Source organism: Pteropus medius, unplaced genomic scaffold, assembly GCF_902729225.1.
Source record: "Pteropus medius unplaced genomic scaffold, Ma_sr-lr_union100, whole genome shotgun sequence".
NCBI classification, from domain to species: domain Eukaryota; kingdom Metazoa; phylum Chordata; class Mammalia; order Chiroptera; family Pteropodidae; genus Pteropus; species Pteropus medius.
In genome coordinates this window covers 6,739,731-6,763,562 of record NW_024356336.1, presented here as the reverse complement: position 1 = coordinate 6,763,562, position 23,832 = coordinate 6,739,731, and the positions used below count along the sequence as shown (strand labels likewise).

Here is a 23,832-nt window from a genome sequence, read left to right as displayed (position 1 = left end):
GAGATGGGCAAGTCTGAAGGTGGAGTTATGAAGCTGAGAGATTATTACAGGCATCCTGCACAATTACACTGCCAAGGTAACATGCAGCTGTGGTCAGAACTGGAATCTGGATTTGTCTCTGGCCACTTCACCATAGTGAAACCCTGGGCCACTCACTCAAGCTCCTTGCGCCTCAGGCTTTCTATTTGCAAAGTAGGGCTGATGCATCTTTCCTGTTTTCCTCAGAGCACTGTGGATGTGGGTCCTGAGAGTGTTCTGTGAACTCTCTGGGACGCAGCCAGTCACAGCACCGTTTTCTAAGCACAGCAGATTGGGAGCCAGTTCCTATGTCACGTGGAGTCAGAGAGGGTTCAGAAGTTAATGGTAAGGAAGAGGCACACTCATGTTAACCCGTTGGGTTCTTGGCTCTACCATTATCTGCGTGGCCTTGGGCAAGTCACTCATTTCCCTGTTTCTTCAGCGGCAGAATGGTAATAGCTATAGCTACCTTAGAGAGTGAACGTGCAGAGGTGCGTACGGAGAGAGACCCAGGCCAGAATTAGGTACTGTGCATACACGATCTTCCAACCATCATTACCTCACGACAGGTGCTGCTGTCCCCGGTGTACAAGTTAGTGAATATGTGTAGCCGAGAGGCTGAGAGGCCAGCTGGCACCAGAACACACAAGCGGGGAGCGTAATTCTGGAATTAGAACTCGGGTCCTCCCGCGGCTCCACGCGTGGAAGCCTCCTAGCCGCGCGTAGCGTGGCGCAGGAAGGCGCGTGGCGGTGGGAATCCCGAGTGGAGTTGGAAGCCGGGCCGTTCATTTGCATGCTAATACCCAGAATGCTTTTCCTCCCGCATACGGCTTCTCTTAATGGAAGCGCTCAGTTTGGAACCGTGGAAAGTTTGGAACACATACTTCGCTCCCTCTTTGCAACTGTGGGAACTTCCCGCCCGCACACGCGGTGCATGCAGCCTGGGGCTCCAAGTTGGGCTGCCGGGCAGCGGTCGCCATCGCATCCCCGGCAGGCAAACCTCGGCGTCCAAACAGCGCGCGGCAGCATCCCCGGGCCAGCCAGGGACAAAGCGTCCAGGCCTGCCCGCGGGGCCCATGGCTGGAGCGCTCGGCTACTCGCTGGGCCGCAGGCACTGGGGATGCTGCGGGCCTCAAGAAGCCAAAGGGGGCTCCCCAGACCCTCACTTCCCTGGGAGCTGCTGGGGAGCGCGCGGATCCCTGCTCCTGTCCAGCGCCCTTGCCCCTATGTAATCGCCTCCCAGAGCTGTTGACTTTCCGCTCCCCGGGGCACAAAGCTAGGCGTGTGGTGGTTTGGAGAGAGTCTGAACGATGGCCTCATTCCCACAGCTCTCTCAGGCGCACAGCCCCTTCAGTTCAGTCGGTGCGCGGGTTGCAGAAGCAGCTCCGGAGGTTCGGCCTGGCCCCAGCCAGGACCCCGGGCTCTCTCTGGGGTTGGGAGAGGGAAGGCGGTCGGCAGACGACTTCTGGGGTTTTCGTGCATTAAAGGGGGGCTCAGAAGGGTAGCTGACGCCCGCAACACTTACTGGTGCACATCGCAGGCTGGGGCTGGGGGCCCAGATCTACACCTCTTGCCCACCCCCCTCCAGCCCCGTCCGCTCGCCGCCACTCTCGGCGGGGAGGGAGGGGCACTGCGAGCTGGTTTGCTGGCTTGGCGCTTCGTTTGCATTGGTCCGGGGGGGGGAGACTGCAACCCCGGCAGCATCACGGGCGGGGTGGGGAGGCGGGGCCAGACAGAGGAGCTCCAGCTGCGCTAGCATTGGCAGAGCTGGGGAATGAGAGAGGGCAGAAGCGGGGGCTGTGAGCACGGGGAGGTTATAAATAAAGGGGAAGGGGACGTGCATCCTCGGCTGGGTGAGGGGGGGGCGCTCGGCACAAAGAAAGTGGAAAGTTTGCAGCGCGGGGCGGCCGGGGCCAAGGATACGGGTGCGCACGTGCAGGGCCGGGGGCACCGGGAGCCCCCCACACCAAGCTCGCCGTTTCTTTTTTTTTCTGCAAGCGAGAGGGGGGGTGTTGTTGGTATCGCCCCCTCCTTCTCCTCCCCCCAGGGGTGAAAGTGCAAGAGGAAGTGCAGCCGCTGCCATCTTTCCTCCGCTCCGAACACACGGAGCCCGGGGCCGCAGCGCCGCCGCTCCGTCGCCGCCTTCGTCCGGCCCGGGGAAGGGCCCATCCTGCCGCCGCTGCCGCCCGCCCGCTCCAGCCTTCGTCGCCTCCACCGTCCGTCAGGCTCCGGGACCCGACCCGCGCTGCCGCCCCAGTGCGCGCCCCACCGCCGCCGCCGCCTTCGCCTTTTGTTTCCTCCGCTCCGGCGCCCCCGCCCCGGCTCGCGCTTTGCAGGGGACGCAGCGCGCGCCCCCAGCGGGCCCGGGAAAAGCCGCGGCGCGCGCGCGCCTGCGCGGCAGACCCCCTCCTCCTCCTCGCGCGCGCGCGCGCCTCAGTTGGCTGCGCGCCGGCGCCGCCTGTCGGGCGGGAGGGGAGGTGGCAGGCGCGTTTGCGGGAGGGGCGCACCTCTTTGCTCTGATACCCCCTAGAGGTAGACGGACTAGGGGAGGCGGGCGGGCGGAGAGGAGAGAGGAGCGCACGATTCAGCAGCGGTAGGGGCCGCTATGCGGGGGGTAGTGCGCCCCGCAGTCTAGACAGTCCGATCCGGGCAGGGGGCGTGTGCGCTGGGCGCACCTGCGAGACTAAAGAGCCCGGGGCCGGCACGTGTGGGGAGTGTAGACACATCCGCTGCGCCCCTCTGTCGCTGCCTAAGGGAAGAGGGGGCGGGCAAGTTCCGCGGCCCGGTTTGTGGGGAGGGGGCGGCGGCCATGGAGCGGGTGAACGACGCTTCCTGCGGTCCGTCGGGCTGCTACACCTATCAGGTGAGCAGGCACAGCACGGAGATGCTGCACAACCTGAACCAGCAGCGCAAAAACGGCGGGCGCTTCTGCGACGTGCTCTTGCGGGTGGGCGACGAGAGCTTCCCAGCGCACCGCGCCGTGCTGGCCGCCTGCAGCGAGTACTTTGAGTCGGTGTTCAGCGCCCAGTTGGGCGACGGCGGAGCTGCGGACGGTGGTCCTGCTGACGTGGGGGGCGCAACGGCGGCCCCGGGCGGCGGGGCTGGGGGCAGCCGGGAGCTGGAGATGCATACCATCAGCTCTAAGGTTTTCGGCGACATCCTGGACTTCGCCTACACTTCTCGCATCGTGGTTCGCCTAGAGAGTTTCCCCGAGCTCATGACGGCGGCCAAGTTCCTGCTGATGAGGTCGGTCATCGAGATCTGCCAGGAAGTCATCAAACAATCCAATGTGCAGATTTTGGTCCCCCCTGCCCGGGCTGACATCATGCTTTTTCGTCCCCCTGGGACCTCGGACTTGGGTTTCCCTTTGGACATGACCAACGGGGCAGCCTTGGCAGCCAACAGCAATGGCATTGCAGGCAGCATGCAGCCCGAGGAGGAGGCAGCTCGGGCGGCTGGTGCAGCCATTGCCAGCCAAGCTTCCCTGCCTGTGTTACCTGGGGTGGACCGCTTGCCCATGGTGGCTGGACCCCTGTCACCCCAACTGCTGACTTCCCCATTCCCCAATGTGGCATCCAGTGCTCCTCCCCTGACTGGCAAGCGAGGCCGTGGCCGCCCAAGGAAGGCTAACCTGCTGGACTCAATGTTCGGGTCCCCAGGGGGCCTAAGAGAGGCAGGCATCCTTCCATGTGGCCTGTGTGGGAAGGTGTTCACTGATGCCAATCGGCTCCGGCAACACGAGGCCCAGCATGGTGTCACCAGCCTCCAGCTGGGATACATTGACCTTCCTCCTCCCAGGCTGGGTGAGAATGGGCTACCCATCTCTGAGGACCCTGATGGCCCCCGAAAGAGAAGCCGGACCAGGAAGCAGGTGGCATGTGAGATCTGCGGCAAGATCTTCCGTGATGTGTACCATCTCAATCGGCACAAGCTTTCCCACTCGGGGGAGAAGCCCTATTCCTGCCCTGTGTGTGGGCTGAGGTTCAAGAGAAAAGATCGCATGTCCTACCATGTGCGGTCCCATGATGGGTCCGTGGGCAAACCTTACATCTGCCAGAGCTGTGGCAAAGGCTTCTCCAGGTGAGGAATGGTGCCCCTCTGCCATGACCTGTCCTGTTCCTGGCTCATGGGACAGTTCCTTGCAAAGATCTGGGGGTGTGGGACTTGTGGAGGTCACTTGATCTTAAAGGGCCATCTCAGGTTTTGAGATGGTATGGCCACGAAGCTGCTTTCTCTTCTCAGGAAAGTTCTCTGGCACTAGGCGTGCCCTAGTGTCTCTCTTCCTTGGGGCTTGGTAGGAAGGAGCTGGATTCCTCAGGCCACAGCCACTGGGCCTCACCATTCTTCTCCCTGGGCTCCCTTTGTGTTTCCGGCACCAAGCGTGGGGCCCCCTCTGGGGGCGGGAGGCTGGACTCTTCCAGCGACTCTCCCTGCTTGAATGGCTGCCGAGGGAGGGACTGAAACAGAAACAAGTGCATCTGGGACTCCTTACACTTCTGTGGCACCAAATCCCCCAGCACAGAGCACTGGCAATCATGGATCAGTGGACTCCAGCTTTGCCCCTCACAGCCCCCTAGGATCTTGGGGCACAGTCCTCAGCACCCAGAGACTTCCTGACACCAAAATATTTGCTCAGCCCTGACCTGGTGGCTGCAGAGCCTAACTGAACCCACCAGGTTTCCTTTATGTTCTCAGGACAGAGAGGAAGGGAGACAGGGTATCTTTTTAGATTCACTTTTTAGTGAGCCTGATAGGGAACTGAGAACTTGTCTGGGAGCAGAGGGTTTTTTTGTTTCTTAAGAGAATGTCCAGAATAAAAGGCTGGTTTTAACTTGCCTGGATACTGAGGACCTTGTGTGTGGAACCTAGGGTTGGAGAACTCCCTCAGAGGGGCCCCAGCCAGGAACCCGTCTTACCGGTCAGGCAGCCCCTGCCCACCTGCTCTGGCGGGCATCTGGCTTACCAGCCCAGCTGGGGACTTAAGGCTCCATCCCTTGGCCTCAGGGGACTGAATTCCATCCGGGTGGCATTCACTGGCCGCCGCGGCGGGAGAGGCAAGAGGGGGAGGGGAATACTGAGTTTCTGAGGGGCTTTAGTCTGGACAATGAATCACACATACCCCTTCCTGGAAAGGCCTCAGCAAGGCCGCCCTGTCTCCTTCTAAAGCTACCTCCTTAGGTCCTAGAAATCACTGAGTTTCTAACGGGGGGAGGTGGGTAGGCAAGGTCAGAGACAAACGCCCACTTCCCTTCCCTTCTAGAGAAAACCAGGGCAGAGAGGCCTGGGCCTGTGGGACCACAGCTGGGTGGTGACTGTGTCTTTGTCATGCTGGGGTGAGGGAGAGGGAATCCTCTCTAGCGGTGTGTGTGCAGGTGAGGTTGGGGGATCTGGCCAAGTGTGTGGCTCATTTTTTGAGGTTTTATATTAAAGTCTGTCTTGGTTCTCTCTTTTCTAGGCCCGATCACTTGAACGGACATATCAAGCAGGTGCACACTTCTGAGCGACCTCACAAGTGTCAGGTAGGGGTTGGGCCAGGGCAGAGATGGGCTGAAAGAGAATGCTGCTGTTCTCGCAGCCCGGCCATGAGCCAGCTGATGTGTGTGCTGGGCCGGCTGACTGACCACCGCTTTGCACACCTCCCCCTCTGTCCCTCCACCCTCCGTCTGCTCTTCTCCTTTGTTCTTCCCCCTGGCCCTGTTCCCCCCAACCGTGATGTCCCACCTTCCTGGTTGCTGGGTCCTGGTTCCCACCCTGTCTCCATCTTCGCTCTGTTGCTTGGCTTTCCTCTCCTGGTGTTAGCCAGTTCCTTGGATGGTGGGCCACGTTGCACAAGTGTTGTCCTTGGGGGCAGTGGCACCCCACTGGGCCTGGCTTCTGGTTCTCAGCAGTTTGCAGGGGACATTGTGGGGAGGGAAGGGTTTGTAAAAGGTTCCTAGTGTTCCAGCCAGCAGTTCTTCCCCTTGCCTGCCAGGCAGCCTGACCCAAGTTGGAGTTCCTTCTGGGTTCCCTAAGGTTAGGAGACAAGGCAGCAGGGGGTGGAGGGGGAGAAGGGAGCGGGTGGTCTCATCCCTGAACACTGGCACCTGTTTAACCCTCCTGAGCCATGTGTGCAAATAGCCAGGGCTGATGCCTGGAGAACAAGGTGATTTCCTCTCCTGCGAGTTCTTTGTGTAGCAGTAGGTAGGGACGGCTAGGCAAGATTCGCCCCCTTGGTTTCTCTGCTTGAACAGCATCTGGGGGCCCTGCAGCACCCAGAAAACTGAGTTTCCTCTCCCGGCCACTAAGCATGCCTGTGTGGATGGAAAACAACGCCTTTCTCTTCTCCTTGGTCACCTCCCCTCTCCTGTGCCAAGCTCCTGCCATATGAGGGGGAGCCGGTGTTGTGGGATGCTTACTACAATCTCTGGTAGGGTAATTGCTTCTCTTTATCTTGGTGGTGGCAAGGAGGGAGGGTTCAGGGAGACCTGTAGGGAGAGATGGACACGTTATAGGTAGGGCAAGGAGCCCCCAGGGGCTAGGTGTGGATGGTGTTCACATATACCAGGCTAGGTGGCCTCCCCAGAGGATGATGACCCAGGGGTGGGCCTGCTGAGATCCATCTGTGCCTTGCTGCCTTCTCTCTCTCTGTCTTTGATTCTCTCATCACAGAGCACATTCTGACTCTCCCAGGTAGTGTGCTGAGCAGCCCAGCAGAGTAGGAGGAGCCCAGAGGGCAGTGGGGGCATGCCCGGTGGCCTGGGGGGGTAACCTGCACTCTCTGCCCTTTTTCCAGGTGTGGGTTGGGAGCAGCAGCGGCCTACCGCCCCTGGAATCTCTTCCTAGCGACCTGCCATCATGGGACTTTGCCCAGCCTGCTTTGTGGAGGTCGTCCCATTCGGTTCCTGACACCGCCTTTTCCCTTTCTCTAAAAAAATCATTCCCAGCCCTTGAAAACCTGGGCCCAGCACACTCCAGCAACGCTCTCTTCTGCCCAGCCCCACCAGGATATCTCAGGCAGGGCTGGACCGCCCCAGAGGGCAGCCGGGCCTTTCCCCAGTGGCCTGTAGGCTAGTCTGGCCTCCCTAAGAGGGTTTTCTGTGGAGGGAATGGGAGTGGCGGTTGTTCTGAGACCCTTGCTTTTGGGAGAGGCCAGCAGAGTGGTTTCCACCCACGACGTCCAGCTTCTCCCTGGGTGACTAGGAGTCTTTCCCAGCTCAAGGACCCAAGATGGTGATAGCAAGAAGCTCCATTTAGGGTTCCCTCGCAGCCTCCAGGTTTCTTTCTGGGCTCTCTTGCCTTTTTTACCCTCCCTTTACCAGATGGTACCCCTGGGTGTCTATCCTAGCCTGGGTGATTTTGGAGGTTGGTGCTTTCCTGAGAACTAAGCCACTGGCTTCTATGCTTCCCTTCCCCTGGCATCACTTCCCCTAAGGCATGGGGTTTCTAGAATGGGGCCTGGCCAGCCCTCCCTCCACCATGGGAGTGAATGCCCTTCCACAGGAGACTCTGGTACAGCTCCAACTGGGTCAGCCCACGCTGCCCTCTTCCCTTCCCATTCAGACAGGTCCTGTTTTCATTTCTGACTAGTGAATTAGACTTTTGTGTTTTTGAGGTTTATTAGCAGGTCTGCTCAGGAACTAGGCTAACCAGTAGCTTTATATTGGGTCACCCCAGTTATGGCTTTGGGGGCTGATAAAGCAGATGTAGACCCCCCCTTGGATCCCGGTGGTGTGCCCTTTAGCCCCCGCAGGCTCCGCGGGGATAACAGGAGTGATGATAAAAGTTTTCATTCTAACATTTCAGGCTTTGTGTGTTTTGTCCTTGGTCTGTGTCATAACACTGACATCATTGTCCCTCAGTATATGAGCCTACTCCTGCTCTGCCCCTCCAACACGCACTCTCACAGGTCTGTTGGCCCTGCCTCCAGCCCTATAGCCAGAACTCCTCTAATGATGACCCAGCAGGTAAAGACATGCTGGCTCTCATATGCCGGGCTGGCCAGTCAGGTGTGCCTGGGCTTGGTTAACCAACGGGGGCATTGATTTGCATGGTGTGTAAAAACCTCCGAGGTGAAGAGATGGCCCCCTAGGATTTATTTACTTGGGCCTCTGGCAAAGCTGGGCATGGGCTGTACCTCTTGGCCCTTGATGCCACAAAGTACAATAGAGGCCAGTTACCAAGATTGGTGCCGCAGCTTGAGTGAAATGGCCATCCAAATGTCGAGGCATGAAGCCTCAGGCTTAGCAGTGATACACAAGTCTCCTCGGGGCTTGTCCTGAGTGTCCTTAACTGGCCTGGATGGCCTGGGTACTGCTGGATCTATGAGTGCAGTGGGCTGGGACATTTCTCCCATGTGGAACTCAGCCTGAAGCTGAGAGGCTAGAGCAGCTGAGACCTCTCCTATTGCTTCCACAGGCCCTACTTCTCAGGAGCTAGTTGGGGTGGCTTGGGCTAGAGGATAGCTCATTAGAGAAGGAATGAATAGAGCTGACACCCTCAAGAAGAAGAAGGAGGCCAGCAAGGCCCATGGCATTGGACCTCTATGCATTGCCTTTAGATTTTTCCAAGGCTGTGGAAAAGCCTGCTTAGGACACCTGCTGAGGCTGCCAGATTTCAAAAGCCACCAAAGGTCGGGTGTGCACTAGTGTCCCTGGTACCATCTGGGCCCCATTCCTGCGTGGCTTAGCCCTTGGGAACAAAAGCTTTAGGAACTCCGGGATGGGGAGAAACTGGAAGGGGAGGGAAGGGAGCATGACCGGGGCTCAGTGTTGCGTGCTGATGGCCAGAGATGACCTGAGCTCAGGGCGGCTGGGTTGGCACCTGCCTAACGATAGCAGGACCATGGGCAGGGCATCCATTCCGAGCACCATTGGCAATCCGATCATGCTACTGTTGGCTTACTCTTGTCCCCTCGAGGGTCCCTCTGTCTTCTCCCTGTCTCCCAGACAGGAAGTGCCTTTCTGTTGAGTGGCCCCAGCATGGAGGTTCTAGATGTCCCCTACTTTGAGATCTGTCTCTTCTTCAGCCACTCTTCTATGTCCCTTCTCTCCAGGGTCATGCGGCCAGGCTTTTTTGGTCCTGTGTTGTCTGAACTTCTGGCAGGTCTAAACTCAGACTCATGCATTTTCACAATTCCCCCAGAAAACCGTGGGGACTCAGCTACAAAGAGTCAGTTCTGGCACAGAGAAGCCAACAGTCACTTCAGCTTGGCTTTTGTAACACAGTGAAAGTTTTGTTGTGTTTGTGGGTTGTTTTTTTTTTTTTTTTTTTTACCAGCAGCAGATTTACATTCTTAATTATGTTTGCTCAGGCCAAAGTTAACTTTCATTCCTTGAGAGATAATCAGTGGAGGATGGGGTGGGGGAAGTCAACCTGGTCTGGAATTTTAATTTTGCTTAGCTAATCCCCCAAATGGATAATCCATTTGTGGATAATTGAGATATGGCTGTCCATTATTTTTAGGTAGCAAAGTATGACAGGCAATTCTTTAAAGGACAGATCCCAAAAGAAGGTTGGCAAGAGAAACAAAGCATCTCTTTCATATCCCTCAAGTAGTGCCCTCTCCCAGGGACTGCAGAAGGTGGAGTCTTGAATGTGTGCTTTCAGCCACATTTTCTCACACCTGGTCTGTGTTTGGTTCCTGTGAGTTCTGAGGTGTAGACCACACTGCCCTTCATCATTGGAGGGGTGGTCCTCAGCTCACGGGCTGGAAAAACCGGCTCTTGACGGTGGATAGAGCAGCAGGTGCATCCCCCTCCCGAGGGTACTTATGGCATCCCTTGCTCTGGTTAGGTCAATGGGCTATAGGTGGAAGATTCAGCGTTTTCCCCACACTGTATCCTATAATTGGGTCATGAGGTCCCAGACTAGGTGGGGTCCACCTGCGGCCATGAGACCAAGCACCCATGATGCTTTCTGAGTCACCTAAGTACGTGAGTTTCCCTGCACAGTCTGATTACCTCTCCCTGTCAGGGAAATCCTGGCTACCAAGTACACTGTGTTCAAAAGTATCAAGCACCTTTCACTCAACCAGAAACGATCTCTACCAAGTCTAGAGGTGGTAAGAGCACAGACTCAGGCTGGCTCACAGGCCAGCTGTCCCATATCCTCTCAGGGCCTCCATCTGCCCAGCTGTAAATCAAGGACTGTAGGAACCCCAGGGTAGACAGGAGGATTGGGAGGGTACTGGCCAACACTAGGTCTGGATCGGAGGCTAAACAGTGGCAATGTATTTAGACAGCTGCTTTCGTTAGTAGCTGAGTCATGTGCTTTGGGCAAATCACTTTCTAAACTTAGCTTCCTCATTTGTCAAACGAATAAACTCAATATATAAAACAGATAAAAGCAGTGTTTCATTAGTGTATAAATTGTTCTATTCAAATTTGTAACATTTACTTAAAAGATAATAACTGAGAACAGTGAGGTCTGTCCTGATGGACACAGATATTTGGGATTGGGTAGCGACAGTGGCGTCTTCTGCCTCCACAGTGTCACATGTGTTTGTTTCTTGTTTTTGATTGTACAGTAAGGAGACAGACAAATGTACATGGTGACGTTCAGACACTTATTTCAAGGTCTCAGGACCTCAGGACCTTCTCTTAAACAGACACAGCAGGAGCAGCTCCATTCTAGTGGGTCTCCAGTGGGTTAACCTCTGATCTGTAACACACACAAAGTGAATGTTGCTTTCTCTTGCAGTTCTAAAATAGTCGGTAAACACACACTTAGAGAAATGAATCAAACTTGACTAAAACCCATGAAAAACCTTCAGAGAACCAAAATAGCTTGCAAGTCACCGGATTGAACTCTTCCTGAGGGCTTTCCTGACATTTCATGACCTCCAAGGCTGAGGTGCCTGTGCAAGCCCCAGCTGAGGAAGGGATGTTGAGGGAAGATCTGGGATCGAGACTGAGTCGGGTCCATCAGGTACAGCAGATGCCCAGGGCATAGGGCTGCCCTTGCAGGGTGGTGGTGCTGACCTTAAGGGCCTGAATCATCTGCCCCTGAGACCTGGCTGTGAGTTGCTGCTCACAGCACAGCTTTCTATGGCCACACTCTCTTGGAGGGTGATAACACGGCCTGCCTCGGAGGACTGCTATAAGGATGGACTGCCTGACACAGAATGAGTCCTCAATCAATTCAGGGTAGTATTACCTCGTTATTATCAGCACTTCCCCAACTTAACATTTCACAAATGCTCCCAAAGCCTCTGACCCTCGTTCTCTCTGCTAATTCTCATGTTAGCAGAATTTTAGTATATGTGCTGCCGAAGCAAGCATATCATGTTAGCCGAATTGACACTATCATTTTATGGGCTGCTTTTGCAATACAAACTCACAAGACTATCATGAAGAATCATCTCTGTGCTTTGTCCTGCCTTTCCATTTTCCTGTGGCCAAGACTAACGTCACTTTTGAATAAAGTGAATACATTGAATTCTTTGTATAAAGCAACTAGGGGAAACCCAGGATGGAGAACAGGAAGACTGGTCTGTTTATATGCTAGTAACTCTTCTGTAAATTCCTAGTTGACGCAACTGAAGTCAATTCTTAAAGTTTACAAATGAACAAACGCCCAATCCTCATTTCGTAGGGAGCATAGTACTTAGTGTGCCATGTTCTGGGCACGTTACAGCCATTTGCAATCAATAATTCCAGCGCAGGTGTTCCATGAGGAGCCGTTGTGGGAAATAAAAGCAGTTACTTGACATTCTGGGGAGAAAGCCTGGGTCACATTCTAAAGCTCTGTTTGTACAGGGAATCAAACGTGTCGGCCAGAAATGGTTTCGCTTCGTTGTGTGCTTGATGGGGAGTAAGGTGTGGAATACCACCTTTCACCTCATCCTGTTTTCCTTTCTGCCCTCAGACCTGCAATGCTTCTTTCGCCACCCGAGACCGTCTGCGCTCCCACCTGGCCTGTCATGAAGACAAGGTGCCCTGCCAGGTGTGTGGGAAGTACTTGAGAGCAGCGTACATGGCAGACCACCTGAAGAAGCACAGCGAGGGGCCCAGCAACTTCTGCAGTATCTGTAACCGAGGTAATCTCCCTGCTGTTTCCTCACTTCCAGAGGATGGGCCTGAGCTTGTGGGAAGCCAGGGGGTGTCTCGACCACCCTGCCTCAGAGTCCATTCTTTGCACGGCTGGCCCTCCCTTCCCTGAATGATAAACCCCTTTATCACTCAGCTAGCTGCTTGCCACCCCTTCCTTTCCAAGAAACTTGGGATACTTGGAATGGGAGTGCCTAGGAGATCAGCAAGTGGGAACAGAGGAGAGAGTGTTGTTCCCAGGCTTGGGCTCATAACACATCTGCTGCTCAGGTGGCAGCATGGATGCATTTGTAGATGCCACTGAACTATCGATATTGATACTGGGAAAGTTATTGGGCCCCAAGAGGTGGAAAAGAAGGGGTCCTGCTTGAGAGATTTTGCTTGCTGATTCACTGGTGTGTGAAATTCAGCAGCAAGGAAAGAGGTTGAATCTGGAGATGGATAGGGGTGGAAACTTTCTAGCACAAATGATCAGAAAAGAGCCCCAAACCAGGAAAGTGGAAAGTATTCTGAGAGGGTAGCGTGCTTGCGGTTGAGGTTGGCCTAGGTGGGCTCTGACTCTGGCCCTGGTGTTGTGTTGGATAAAGTAGGCCTGTCCTGTCCCTGAGCTTCTGCCAGGGCCTGTTGGCTGTTGGAAAGGCTGAGGTTTGTGTTTTGCAAGCACAGTGTCAGTGGAGGAGGCTTGCGCCGTGTCTGTGCCGAAGGAGGTCGGGGTAGCTCTCTGTGGTGGGTGTGAGGATGCTTATGCACGGTGCGCTTGCTTTGGCCAGGTGTGGATATTGCTGGAAAGTTCTATTTCCTGGGATGCTCTTGTCCCAATGTTTCTGAAAGTCTTGAGTGTGGCTTAGTGAATTGAGTACTGAACCAGGAGTCAGGGAACCTAGGGTTTTAACCCAGCCCCTCCCACCGCACCTTACTATGCGACCTTGAGCTCTCCCTTCCCCTCTCTAAACTTCAGTTTCTTCCTCTCTTAAATAGGGTTAAGAACACCCCCCTTGCCCACCTCACAGGGTTGTTGTGAGGATCCCGACAGACAGGGTAGGTGAAAGTTAACTGAACCCCGCAAGGTGCTGCACATTGAGGAGGCCCCGTCCTTACACTTTGTAACAGTATTAGGAAGGACATGGCTCACTGACACTCTGGTTTGGACGAGGCACAGCATCCCTGCAGTCCTTGGTTGGAATCTTTGGGTGCCTATGCTATCTCCATGTGCCCTGAGGCCGCTGGTGGAGGGAGATGGCTGAGTAGCTGAGTATTCTTGGTGCCCTGAAGCTGGGTCTCTCCCTGGGACTGCACACCTGGAGTTTGCCTTGAAGGCCGCTGGATGTCGCTGTTTATACCATCAGGAATCTTGCTGTGAAAGTGGGGAGGTGGTAATAAAAGCTGCTTAAGTGTCTGTCCTATTTTCTGACATGTCAGTAGAGCCCTTTCTGGCAGGAGCTTCCCCCAGGTAGTGAGCCCAGTGGGGCTGTGCATACAGGGAGTTATCAGGCTGTGGCTGTTTTGACCGTGGCTGCCCCAGCTCTAGAAAGTTTGTCCTGCGTCATCCTAACCTGGCTTCCTGACAGCATCCCCAAATGACTCTAAACCTGCTGCAACATGCCATCCTCAGGAGTTTCGTCAAGTTTTCAAGGCTGAAGTTTTAGCCTGAGAACTGGGGTCAGAGACCAGAAGTGGGAACCAATGAGAATAAAGAAGGATGCTAATAAGGAAACTCAGAAAGCCTAGCCCACATTGTGGAGTGGAGCAAGAACTGGTGGAAGACTTAGGGGCACAGCCCCTGGGGGCCCAGCTCAGGAGGAAAGAAGAGCTGAGAGCAGCAGGGAACAGCAGGGAAAATCGACCCAGTTACGAGACAGCTGATGTGGCAAAGCCAACAACTATTGTACGTCAGGATTTGTTTTTCGTAGGCTGGTAAAGAGGACTTGGGCAGCTGCCACATGCTACGTGACTGGGATGGGGGCACAAGAAGGATAAAAGCAGAGGCCACCTTTTCTCAGAAAAGCCAACACTAGGTCTGGATCAGAGGCTAAACAGCTCTGAGTTCCAGAATCAGAGTGGGAAGCCCCATTCTTCCAAGAAGATAAAAGAGGGCTCTGGTCTAACCTACGTTGGATACTCAGAAGGAAAAGAAAACGATTTCAGTTTTTATCAGAAAAGAAGGAGCAGGATTCTACCTCCGGACTCATTTCTTGGGCAGAAATAGGAAGAGACTCCTCCTGAAAAAAAAAAAGAAAGAAAGAAAGAAAGAAAAGAGGAAGGCAGTTTTTCCAGGAAGAGGAAAAGGATACCAAAGACATTGAGACACTGGAATCTGAATGCAGAGAGCTCTGGGTCATCCTTTGCCCTGTCTGCCACCAAGGCTGTGAATGGAGCTGCACCAATAAATGAATATTCTTATCTCTACAAGGGTTTGAGCAAAGGCTGATGTCAGCCAGCTGGTCCAGATGGTTGAGGTTGGATCAGGTGAATTTCCAAGTACCCTCTGAAATCTGTTAATCCCAACAATTCTTAAGCAGTCAACTCTTCCACATATAGATCTGCCTTTTTTCAGTCTTTGCCACACAAACTACTCTTGCCTATGAAGAATGGGAAAGATGGGAGGCTGTCTGGCTGCTGTAGCCCCACACTTGAGACAGATGACTTTGTCCTTGTCCTGGAGACATATCAGGATGTAGGTTATACTTTCTGTAGAGGAAGATAATTTGCAGTGGAAGGAGTATGATGGCTATAGAAATGTTCCCTCATTTAAAATTTAAGGAAATCAGTTAAGTTGATCAGTGAGAAGGAGAGAAGGACCTGGGAGATACATGTGCACCATGATTTTCTTCCTTTCTTTTAAAATTTCTGTAGCAGGATCTTCGTATATCTACGTACGTACTGGTATGAAGAAGAAGGATAGCTTATTGGGACTCTGCCTTCGACAGAGACAATATCTGGTCTGAAACATCATTGCTTAAAAAGTAGAGGAAGTCTTCTTCCCAGTCAGAGGTGGCCGTACAGGTTGTTACCAGTGCCAGTCATGGGCATAGACAGCCCGCCATTCCCCTGGACTGAGCTGACACAACTGACTTAGTGCCCCCTTCTAGCACCGCTCACTTGAGCATGGCCCCACCAAGGTTTGGACAAGGAGAGAGCAATCTCTGACCCCTGCATGGATGTGGAACTTGGGAAAGGAGGATTTGCTTCTGGAGTGTGAAATGCAGCATAACAGACAAGAAAACGCAATGGTGGAGCAGTTAGCCTTTTGGCGATAAATTCTTCGCTCTGGAGTGAGAGGGAGGATGACTTGCTGGCTCCAGTGGAGTCACATGTATGCTCGGTGTCTCCATTCTGGCATCTGGGTCAAGCCGCCTCTTTGGTTCTTGGTTAATTAATCAGTGGTGAATGGGAAGGTGAGTTCGGAATTCCGACTAAATATTTCTGACTTTAAAGATGTGTTCTTTTTAGAAACTCAGTTTGTTTTATCCCAACGTTTGGCTGCCAAGTTGCTCTGTGTTTAAATTGTAGGCTTTAAGTAGCAGCTGTGGATCTACTCCTACCACCCAGCCATGCGGTTTTGCTATAGATAGTACAGTCTGCAGCTGGGTAAAGTCAAGAAGACCCAGCCATGTGTTTCTCAGACTGTTTTTCAGGAAAAAGCAGCAAGCTTTCATTGAGCATCTGCTATATTCCCCTGGTATAGCTCTTTTCTCAAGGAGAAAATATAATAATTCCTGGTGCACCTTCCCTTCTCTTCTCATCCCCTCTGAATGCAGTGGACCTGCCAGAGTATACACCATAGCACTTCAGAGGCCCCACAAGGGATTAAAAAACAAAGAAGAAAATTCCTTTCTAAAGTGGCATCATCATATCATCAGAAGGTCCTGATATGCTGATTGTCGGGGCCACAACAACGAGCAGGGCTAAGATACCCTTTCCCAAATTAGCCTCATCTACTCATTCCTGATTACAGCCTCCCTCTTAAGAATGTTCATATGGAACCCTCTTAAGCCAGTCTGTCCCTGTTGACTGGCCCCAGGCAGATCACTCAGTCACAGTACAACTCACTCTACCAGGCAGGGAAAGACACTAGCATCTGGTCCAAGCAGGGCTACGAAGAAGCTGTTTTAGGAAAGTAAGGAAAATTCACTGAGTCCCCCATTTCCTCCAGAACCACCAAGTGCTACTATCAGGGGAATGTTTGTTAAGTAAGCTTCCCACAGATAGCCTGTCTACCGGCAGCTTCCATTCTAATAGAAGAGAAATACATGAGTGTAAATGGAGATAATGAAACCTAATGCAAAAGTCCAAGGAATGTTTCTAGGGCCAGGGCCAAGACACAGGAACCATTAAAGAGTCTGCCCAGTGGTTGAGGACTACCTGGTGGCCCATGATCCTGGGGTTGGAGTCTAGGCTCTGCCGTTTAGTAGCTGTACATGTGACTGCAGGTTACTTAGCCTCACCAAGCCTCTTATTTTTCCATCTATAAAATAGGTATAATAATTCCCAGCTCATAGGGTGATTAGGGGAATACTACAGAATAATGCATGCAATGCACTGGGCCCAGGCACACCACTGTCACTTGCTGAAAGTGAACATTTATTATAATTCCGCAGCATTCCAAAGGCCATGCCAATTCAGACTTTAAAACAAGTCTTGTGCAGACGTTACACAGTACTCTCCAGCCTCTGACCTGTTAGTAGTGTATCCCACTGCTGTCCTGTAATTGTAGTTTTAAAAAGGGAATGGAAGAAACTGAGAATGTGTCATCCAGATCTGGAGTGAATTAAAGGGACGTCATCAGGGCACTGAAGCTCCAAGTGGGCCTTATGCTAAAACAAAACTTTGGTTCCTGCTGAAACCTCTTTCTGACACTTGACCATGATGGGGTTCGATGACACAGCTCCTTCCCGCGAAATCCAAGTCAAAAATCCTTTGGCCGGCCCACCTGGTTCCATATCTTCAGACTTGTGGCTGGTGTGGAAGTTGGCCCAAGATCTACTCTTCCCAGCCTGAGATATCGCACGGCTCAAACTGACCAGAGCATCTGGGTTGGGCCGGAGCAGCTCCAAGATGGCCGGATTGCCCCTTCCCTAAAATAAAGACAAAGATTATCCGTTTCTTCCTTAAGATTATCCTTGTTTCTTCCTGATGGATGCTCCAAAATTGAACCAGAAAGACCACTACGAATAAGACGTGACTGCGCCCCTTTAACATAACTTCTATTTTCACTGTTCTTCAAAAGGTCTAAACAGTTACCAATTCCAGTTATTCTGAAGGTGAGAAAGTTAGCAAAATAGGACATGTTCTAGTAGAATGGGAACTCCTGGAGGCATTCCTTTGGGACTTCATCTTGCCTCCATCTGGTTTGTTGTGCAGTTTACCTTTATGTGTGTTAGCTGGCCTCCCGTGGCTGCCCTGGAGCCCCATATATTTTTCTGACTACATTTCTAGCCCCGGTCCCTGCCGCTGACCTTGGGCTGTGAGACCTCCACTCAAATCACTTGTTACTGAGGCACCAAGCAAGCCTCGAGGCATTTGGCCTCTGGCCCAGGCAAGAGCAGGATCTCAGACCATCCGTCCAGGCAGCCGGCCTGGGTCCTCCACCACAGCCTTGCAGAGTGCACTCCGAAGAGAAGCTGATTCGAAGACAGTGCCACCCTCTGTTGTGAGCCAGGTGGCTCCCGTGGCTGCAGCCAATTTTGAGCCAAGAAGGGGGTCCCTTCTAGGTGCAGCTGACCTGGGAATGCTAGCCAGAGCGGCCAGAAGAGAGGCTTGGGGGAAGCAGAGAGGTATCTCTGTGCTGGCCGCGGGATCTCATCTCCTTTTGTCTTGTTTAGGTTTCTCCTCTGCCTCCTACTTAAAGGTCCATGTTAAAACCCACCACGGTGTTCCCCTTCCCCAGGTCTCCAGGCACCAGGAGCCCATACCGAATGGGGGAGCAGCGTTCCACTGCGCCAGGACCTATGGCAACAAAGGCAAGCGACCCCTTGCTCTGCACTTTGCTTCTCTGCGCAGACTGTGTTGTGGGGACGCTGGGCCGGGCGTGGGGAGGCGGGAAGGCTGCCGTCTTACTGGCCGCCTGGAGGAGGCTCAGAGATCTGAGTGGCAGTGGCCTCCAGGACAAAAGTCACAGTAGGTATCTCACTCCAGGGCAGTGAGTGAGGCTTTAGGGCACTGCCGTGATCCAGCCCCCGCCTCCTCGTCCCCAGCCCTCCACCCTTGCTCCTGGCCAGGCCCCCACAGTCTGTAGCCCTGTAGGGATGTCCCAGGCCCAGGGCAGGAAGAGGAGCCCTGCATGATGAGTCACTTTGGGCTTGTCTGTTGCCTGTGGCCCTTTAAGGGTGGTGTGGAACTGTGGCTGAATGCTTTCTTCTTTGACCCTGCAGGGCAGGGGGAGCCAAGGGCTGGCTTCCCTCTTGATAGGGGTGACTGGTTGCTGTGCGGCCCTTTCCAGAGGGCCTCTGGCTGCGTTTGTGAGATGCATGGCGATACATGAGCTACCTGACTGCCTCTGACTCGGAGAAGGTTTGAATAGAGCACCCTAAGCCCCACCTTCACTTGATTCAGGTTGTTCTTTGGTATTTCAAGTTGTCGTCGCCTTGGGGATGATGCCAGGGGCTTGGTGGATGGCAGAGATGGCATGCTCCACGCTCCCATCACAGACCTCCCTTCCTGGCATGGCTCTCTGAAACCAGGCAGGAAGCTACTGATTGGTGAAGGACTCCAGTGTGGGCCGGGCAAGGCAGAACAGTGAGGGTTGTCTCCAGCTCCAGATTGTCCTGAGCCCTGTGTGGGGACAGCCAACTGACTGAGTTATTCAAAGTTGCTTTTAATCTCTGTGCTTTGGCCATTCGGCCCTGGAAGGGTTTTGGCAGAAGGAAGGTGGTCAGGCAGGGCTTGTGTTGGCAGCATTGGGAAAAGGGTTCGCTTCTATCTCAGCCATCAGTGGGGTCTGCCAGGTTGAGGACTCTGCGGGTCTGGTTCTGCCTTGCTAGGGCGCAGCTAGTCTGGTGCAGAGGTGAGGCCATTGACATACCTGCTCGGCATCATCAGAACAGCTGTTTGACCTTCAGAGGCACCCAAGAGAGCACCTGGGAGTTGGGGGCCTTTTAGTTGTTCTGGACAGAAGCAGTGAGGTCCCCGCTCTGTGCCCCTTTCCTTGAAGCAGGCTGAGATGGTGGTGAGCGATACATGTGCGCCTGCATGAAGAGTCCGCGGCAGGGGAGGCTGGCAGCCCCAGGGCCCTGCTGTCTCACCCCCGTAGGCACGCCAAGCTCCCAGACTGACCAGCTGAACCTCTGTGGGTTCTGCCAGGACAGTGGCTGGCCATCAGCTGCCCACCACAGGCCTGTGAGCTGGCCCCTCATGACCCCTCCAGGAAGGGTCACCTCCAAAGCCTGGCCTCATCTCTCTTCTGTGTTTTATTTTTTCCTAGAAGGCCAGAAATGCTCACATCAGGATCCGATTGAGAGCTCCGACTCCTACGGCGACCTCTCAGACGCCAGTGACCTGAAGACGCCAGAGAAGCAGAGCACCAATGGCTCCTTCTCCTGTGACATGGCCGTCCCCAAAAACAAAATGGAGTCTGACGGGGAGAAGAAATACCCCTGCCCTGAATGCGGGAGCTTCTTCCGCTCCAAGTCCTACTTGAACAAACACATCCAGAAGGTGCATGTCCGGGCTCTCGGGGGCCCCCTGGGAGACCTAGGCCCTGCCCTTGGCTCACCTTTCTCTCCCCAGCAGAACATGTCTCTCCTTGAGTCATTTGGGTTTCAGATTGTTCAGTCGGCGTTTGCATCATCTTTAGTAGATCCTGAGGTTGACCAGCAGCCCATGGGGCCTGAGGGGAAGTGAGGCAGATGCTGTATCCCCACAAATGGCCATCTGGGGACTGCTGAGAAATGCTGTGAATGCGGAGGAAAGTGATGTCTTTGGGTTCTGTAGCTGAGAGATTTTTATTCGTTTTTAACTTCCCCCCAACCTTATCATCCCATTCCTCTCCACCACCCATTCCCCCAATGGTCTTTAGAAATAGATTGTCATCTGATACTCTGCAGAAATACCTACGAGACCTGGTATGGGACAAGGGCAGGAAACACTACATAGGCCTCCAAGGCAACACCAGTCTCAGTTTCTTTAATGGGCAGAAGCTGGAATTTCTGGTGCTCAATTCTTAGTGACCCCATCCCAAACCTACACCTGGTGGCATTCTGGGACCTCAGTGATTTTGATCCTCTCCTACTTCTCTGATCCTTCATTCCCCCTTCTTATATCCCTCAAAAGAAACCACAGTAGGGTTCCCACCCACTTACACAACACTGATGCCCAACTGTTTTTAAGGAAGCTGGAAGCCTACAGCATTCCGTGGACCATGGGGTGAGTGTCCTCCGAGAGCCCCCTGAGCTTGACCCCTGACCTGGAGGGCCTCAGACCTTTCTGAGCCCTGCTTGGAGGCTAGCATTTTGCTACTAGGATGAGCTTAGCTATTGAGGACACTCCCACCCCAAATTCCAGTTCTTACGTGATTTTAACCATTCGACTTGCTGTTGGGTTTTAATTCTCTAATTATTATTATTATTGTTATTATTTTTTAGGACCAGTTGTAGTGAATTGCTACTGAAAGCTATCCCAGGTGATACAGAGCTCTTTGTAAACCGCAGTCACAAGTTAGGGTTAGTATTAAACTTTGTTTAGATGTACCATAATTAACTTGGCTAGTTGATTGTTTGAAGTCTATGGAAGAAATAGTTTTATGCAAAATTTTTAAAATGCCAGTCTGGTCAGGGAGGTAGGGGGTTTCAGTGCTGTTGGGAGCCAGGAAGGCAGGAGAGTTGGCAGGTGGGGACATTGTGCACCTCGGTTGTATCACATGTGAGCAAGCCCAGGTTGACCTCGTGATGTGAATTGATCTGATCAGACTGTATTAAAAACGTTAGTACGTTACTCTACCTGCTCCCCTGAGTTTGGTTTTTCAGCCACAGGGGTCTTTGGGACCCATAAGATGGGCAGTCTGTGCCCGTGCACCTGGTGTGGGGATGGGATCCCAGGAGACCTATCTTCTTCTTCATTGCACCAGTGCCTCTGAGACTGACAGGTGGATGTTCTCACTGAGGACTCAGCTGCCAGCATTCACCCATTCATTCGACAGATATTCGCTCCTTGTTGTCTTCACTGCCGTGTGCTAGGCCCAGCCTCAGACCCTGGAGAGATACAGGGGTGAACGGCACCTCGTGAAGCTTAATGAGAGAGAGACAATTAACAAGTAAGCAAATGTAACAAGAAGTCCAAGGAGAAAAACTAGGCAATGTTTTTTCCAGGAATAGTGACAGCGAGAGGGTGGGTAGGGTAGTCTAGGAAGGTGAGAGGTCGGGGGAGGACACTGGGAGAGAAGACCTGCACTTAGAGGGAACCAGCTAGGACCTGAGGAGGGACATGGGTAGGTTGAAAATCTTCACGGCCAATAGGCTTTAAGAAATTCAGCAACTTCAATCACCCCAACCCCATGTTAACCTATGGGGTAAGTAAAAGGTTGTAGCCTTCGTGGTGAATGCATGAGAAGAAGGGGAAAAGAGAACAGTAAACAAGAGGCAAGAAGTGAATGCAGTGGAGAATTAATGGGAGCAAGAATTAGTTAAGAGGGGACTGGCAGACTTACAGCAGCCAGACAAGAGAAGAGGGAAACCCCTAAACTAACAGAAACAGCATTTAACCTCCACAAACAAGTAGAAAAAAGTGATAAAGGAGAAAAAAATAAACATATACCAGGAGGAACAAACAAAGCACAAAATGATTTAGACCTGCATTAATACATCGTTCTGGTTTAAAGACAAAGACTGAACTGGATTTTTTAAAAAACCTCTAAACCCCGACACAAAATCTTGAGTAAGTTGCTGGGCTCTGTGGAGCATGTGGGATGGAGGCTTGGGCTGTTTGGTGTATCAGAGAAAGGAGCTACCCTACAATGCTGAGGTCCTGTAGACATGTGATCTTGTAGAACACTACAAAATCTGCCAGCTGTTCATACCCACTGGGCATTAAAACAAAGAACCTGGCCTTGAACAAAGGATTTGAGACATTCTCAGCCCTACTCCCCACCTGAAACCACTGGTTGTGTCCATGGACAGGTAGGGACAATAGTTGGGAAACAGTATCTGTCACATGGCAGGAGGGAAACCACAAAGCAAGCAGGCTGTCGTTTCTTCCAAACCACTACTCACCTGGAGGCCTGAGCAGCAGGTGGAGGTGTCTCTGCCTGCCCCCAGCACCTCTAACCTCCAAATCTCCATGTGGCACAGACTTCAGGTCATGGGGAGAAAAGCTGTGCAGAACATGGGCATACAAAGGCAGAATGACTTCTCTTGCCACGGTCAAGGGTAAAGGGCCTGTGCTTTGGCTGTCCAGCTCCACCATCTGGTCACTGCCAACCCTGGGCAAATCTCCGAACCTCAGTTTTCTCATGGCAGTCTCCTGAGACAGTACTGGGGGTAGACCCCAGGGCCACCACTTTCCAGCTGGGTGACCTCTGGCAGGTACATCTCCGGAACACGAAGATAACGGTTCTTATTCACGTGGCTGCTGTAAGGATTACGTGGGCTGATAACTGTGAAGTACATTAGGAAACACTCAAAAAGCTCCCTTTTAGTTTACCTCCTCCACTAGACTACAGTAATTAACAAGAGCAGGGATAAATGGACTTTTTATGTAAAGAGCCAGAGGATAGACATTCTCAGCTTTGTGAACCATATGGTCTCTGTCACAGCTACTCAGCTCTGCCGTTGTACAAGAGCAACCAGGCATAGACAGTACATAAATGGATGGGAAGGGCTACGTTCCCACAAAACTTCATTGATGGATACTGAAATTCAAATTTCATGTAATTTTTACGTTAGAAAATATTCTTTTGATTTTTCCAACCATTTAAAAATGTAATTCTTAGCTCACAGGCTGTACAAAAACAGACAGTGGGCTGGGTTTGGCACCCAGGCCACAGGTTGCTGACCGCTGCACAAGACCAGTTTCTCTTCCTGCTTCTCCAGGCATTCCCTGGTTTCAGATCTTGGAGGTCACTCAGACTCAGGTCCCAGCCAACCAGACTCATGGTTCACGTGAGTTAAATTGATCTGACACCCAGAGGTTGTAATTTCTTGGTCTGCCAATCAATCTATTGATCCACACAGAGTGCAATGCCAAGAGTACCCCAACCAAGGTCATTCTAAGGATTTCTGGAGCACACACGAAGGACTCATTGGGCTCAGAACCAGAACTGCCTGCCCAGTTCACCTACCCGGTTTTCCGGTCATTTTGTTTTCATTCATGTCTCTTTTAGAGGGTAGGGGCAGAGGAGGAAAGACAGGGAAGAAGGTAGGCAGGAGGCTGGCAGAAGGAAGGATTGGAGGAAGTGGTGAATGAGGCCAGTGACTGAATCCTGTTACGATCGCTCGGGTTCTTTCTGGCTGCTTATGTCCCTCTGTTTTCTGGCTTTCCTGAAAGGCTTGTACTTGGAGGCACCAGGGATAAAGCAAGAGCTGCCTGTTTTGGCAGTGAATTCAGAATTTCACAGTTCTCTTGAGAGTGCCCCTTGCAGGCAGAAATCTCACAGTTATACCATCTCTCAACGCTCAGTGACAATGGTCTGCGAGTACCTTAAAGTTACCTAAAACTTACCCTAAAGTTATCACAACTCTTGCAACCCTCTCCTGGCCCTTTGGAGGAAGTAGGCTGGTGGTCCCTCCAGTTTACATAATCATGCCCAGCAGCTGGCAGCAGGCCCTCCAGAATTCTAGTCCTTAAACACACACACAAA

General features: G+C 52.8%; 1 protein-coding gene and 1 long non-coding RNA gene across 8 annotated transcripts in view; one reads left to right on the top strand and one right to left on the bottom strand.

Moving 5' to 3' along the window:
* Positions 1-1,898: 1,898 nt before the first annotated feature.
* On the top strand, positions 1,899-20,972 carry PATZ1 (POZ/BTB and AT hook containing zinc finger 1). Of its 7 annotated transcripts, none has more exons than XM_039862046.1 (5): positions 1,901-4,098; positions 5,474-5,537; positions 11,863-12,034; positions 17,867-18,004; positions 18,416-18,678. In XM_039862046.1, the coding sequence occupies exons 1-5, from the start codon at positions 2,828-2,830 to the stop codon at positions 18,523-18,525; spliced, it is 1,755 nt and encodes a 584-aa protein (XP_039717980.1). In that variant the 5' UTR covers positions 1,901-2,827; the 3' UTR covers positions 18,526-18,678. The 7 variants fall into 7 exon arrangements, with proteins under 7 accessions (XP_039717982.1, XP_039717980.1, XP_039717977.1 ...); XM_039862043.1 differs by lacking the exon at positions 18,416-18,678 and adding an exon at positions 19,468-20,972 and having other exon boundaries at positions 1,902-4,098; XM_039862042.1 differs by lacking the exon at positions 18,416-18,678 and adding an exon at positions 19,465-20,972 and having other exon boundaries at positions 1,902-4,098.
* Positions 20,973-21,056: 84 nt separating this feature from the next.
* LOC120602020 (uncharacterized) overlaps positions 21,057-23,832 on the bottom strand; it is a 19,748-nt gene continuing 16,972 nt past the window's right edge. The window contains exons 3-5 of the long non-coding RNA XR_005652620.1: positions 22,474-22,629; positions 22,247-22,347; positions 21,057-21,229 (exon numbers count right to left, since the gene is read on the bottom strand). This is a non-coding gene — a long non-coding RNA (uncharacterized LOC120602020). The remainder of the gene's footprint in view (positions 21,230-22,246; positions 22,348-22,473; positions 22,630-23,832) is intronic.

What these genes read in the sequence shown, in the direction of transcription:
- PATZ1 (XM_039862042.1), top strand. Translation starts at nt 2,828, where the DNA reads ATGGAGCGGGTGAACGACGCTTCCTGCGGTCCGTCGGGCTGCTACACC. An exon ending in AGCGACCTCACAAGTGTCAG is followed by an intron (nt 5,538 to 11,862) that starts GTAGGGGTTGGG and finishes TTCTGCCCTCAG; the next exon opens with ACCTGCAATGCTTCTTTCGC. An exon ending in CTGCAGTATCTGTAACCGAG is followed by an intron (nt 12,035 to 17,866) that starts GTAATCTCCCTG and finishes TGTCTTGTTTAG; the next exon opens with GTTTCTCCTCTGCCTCCTAC.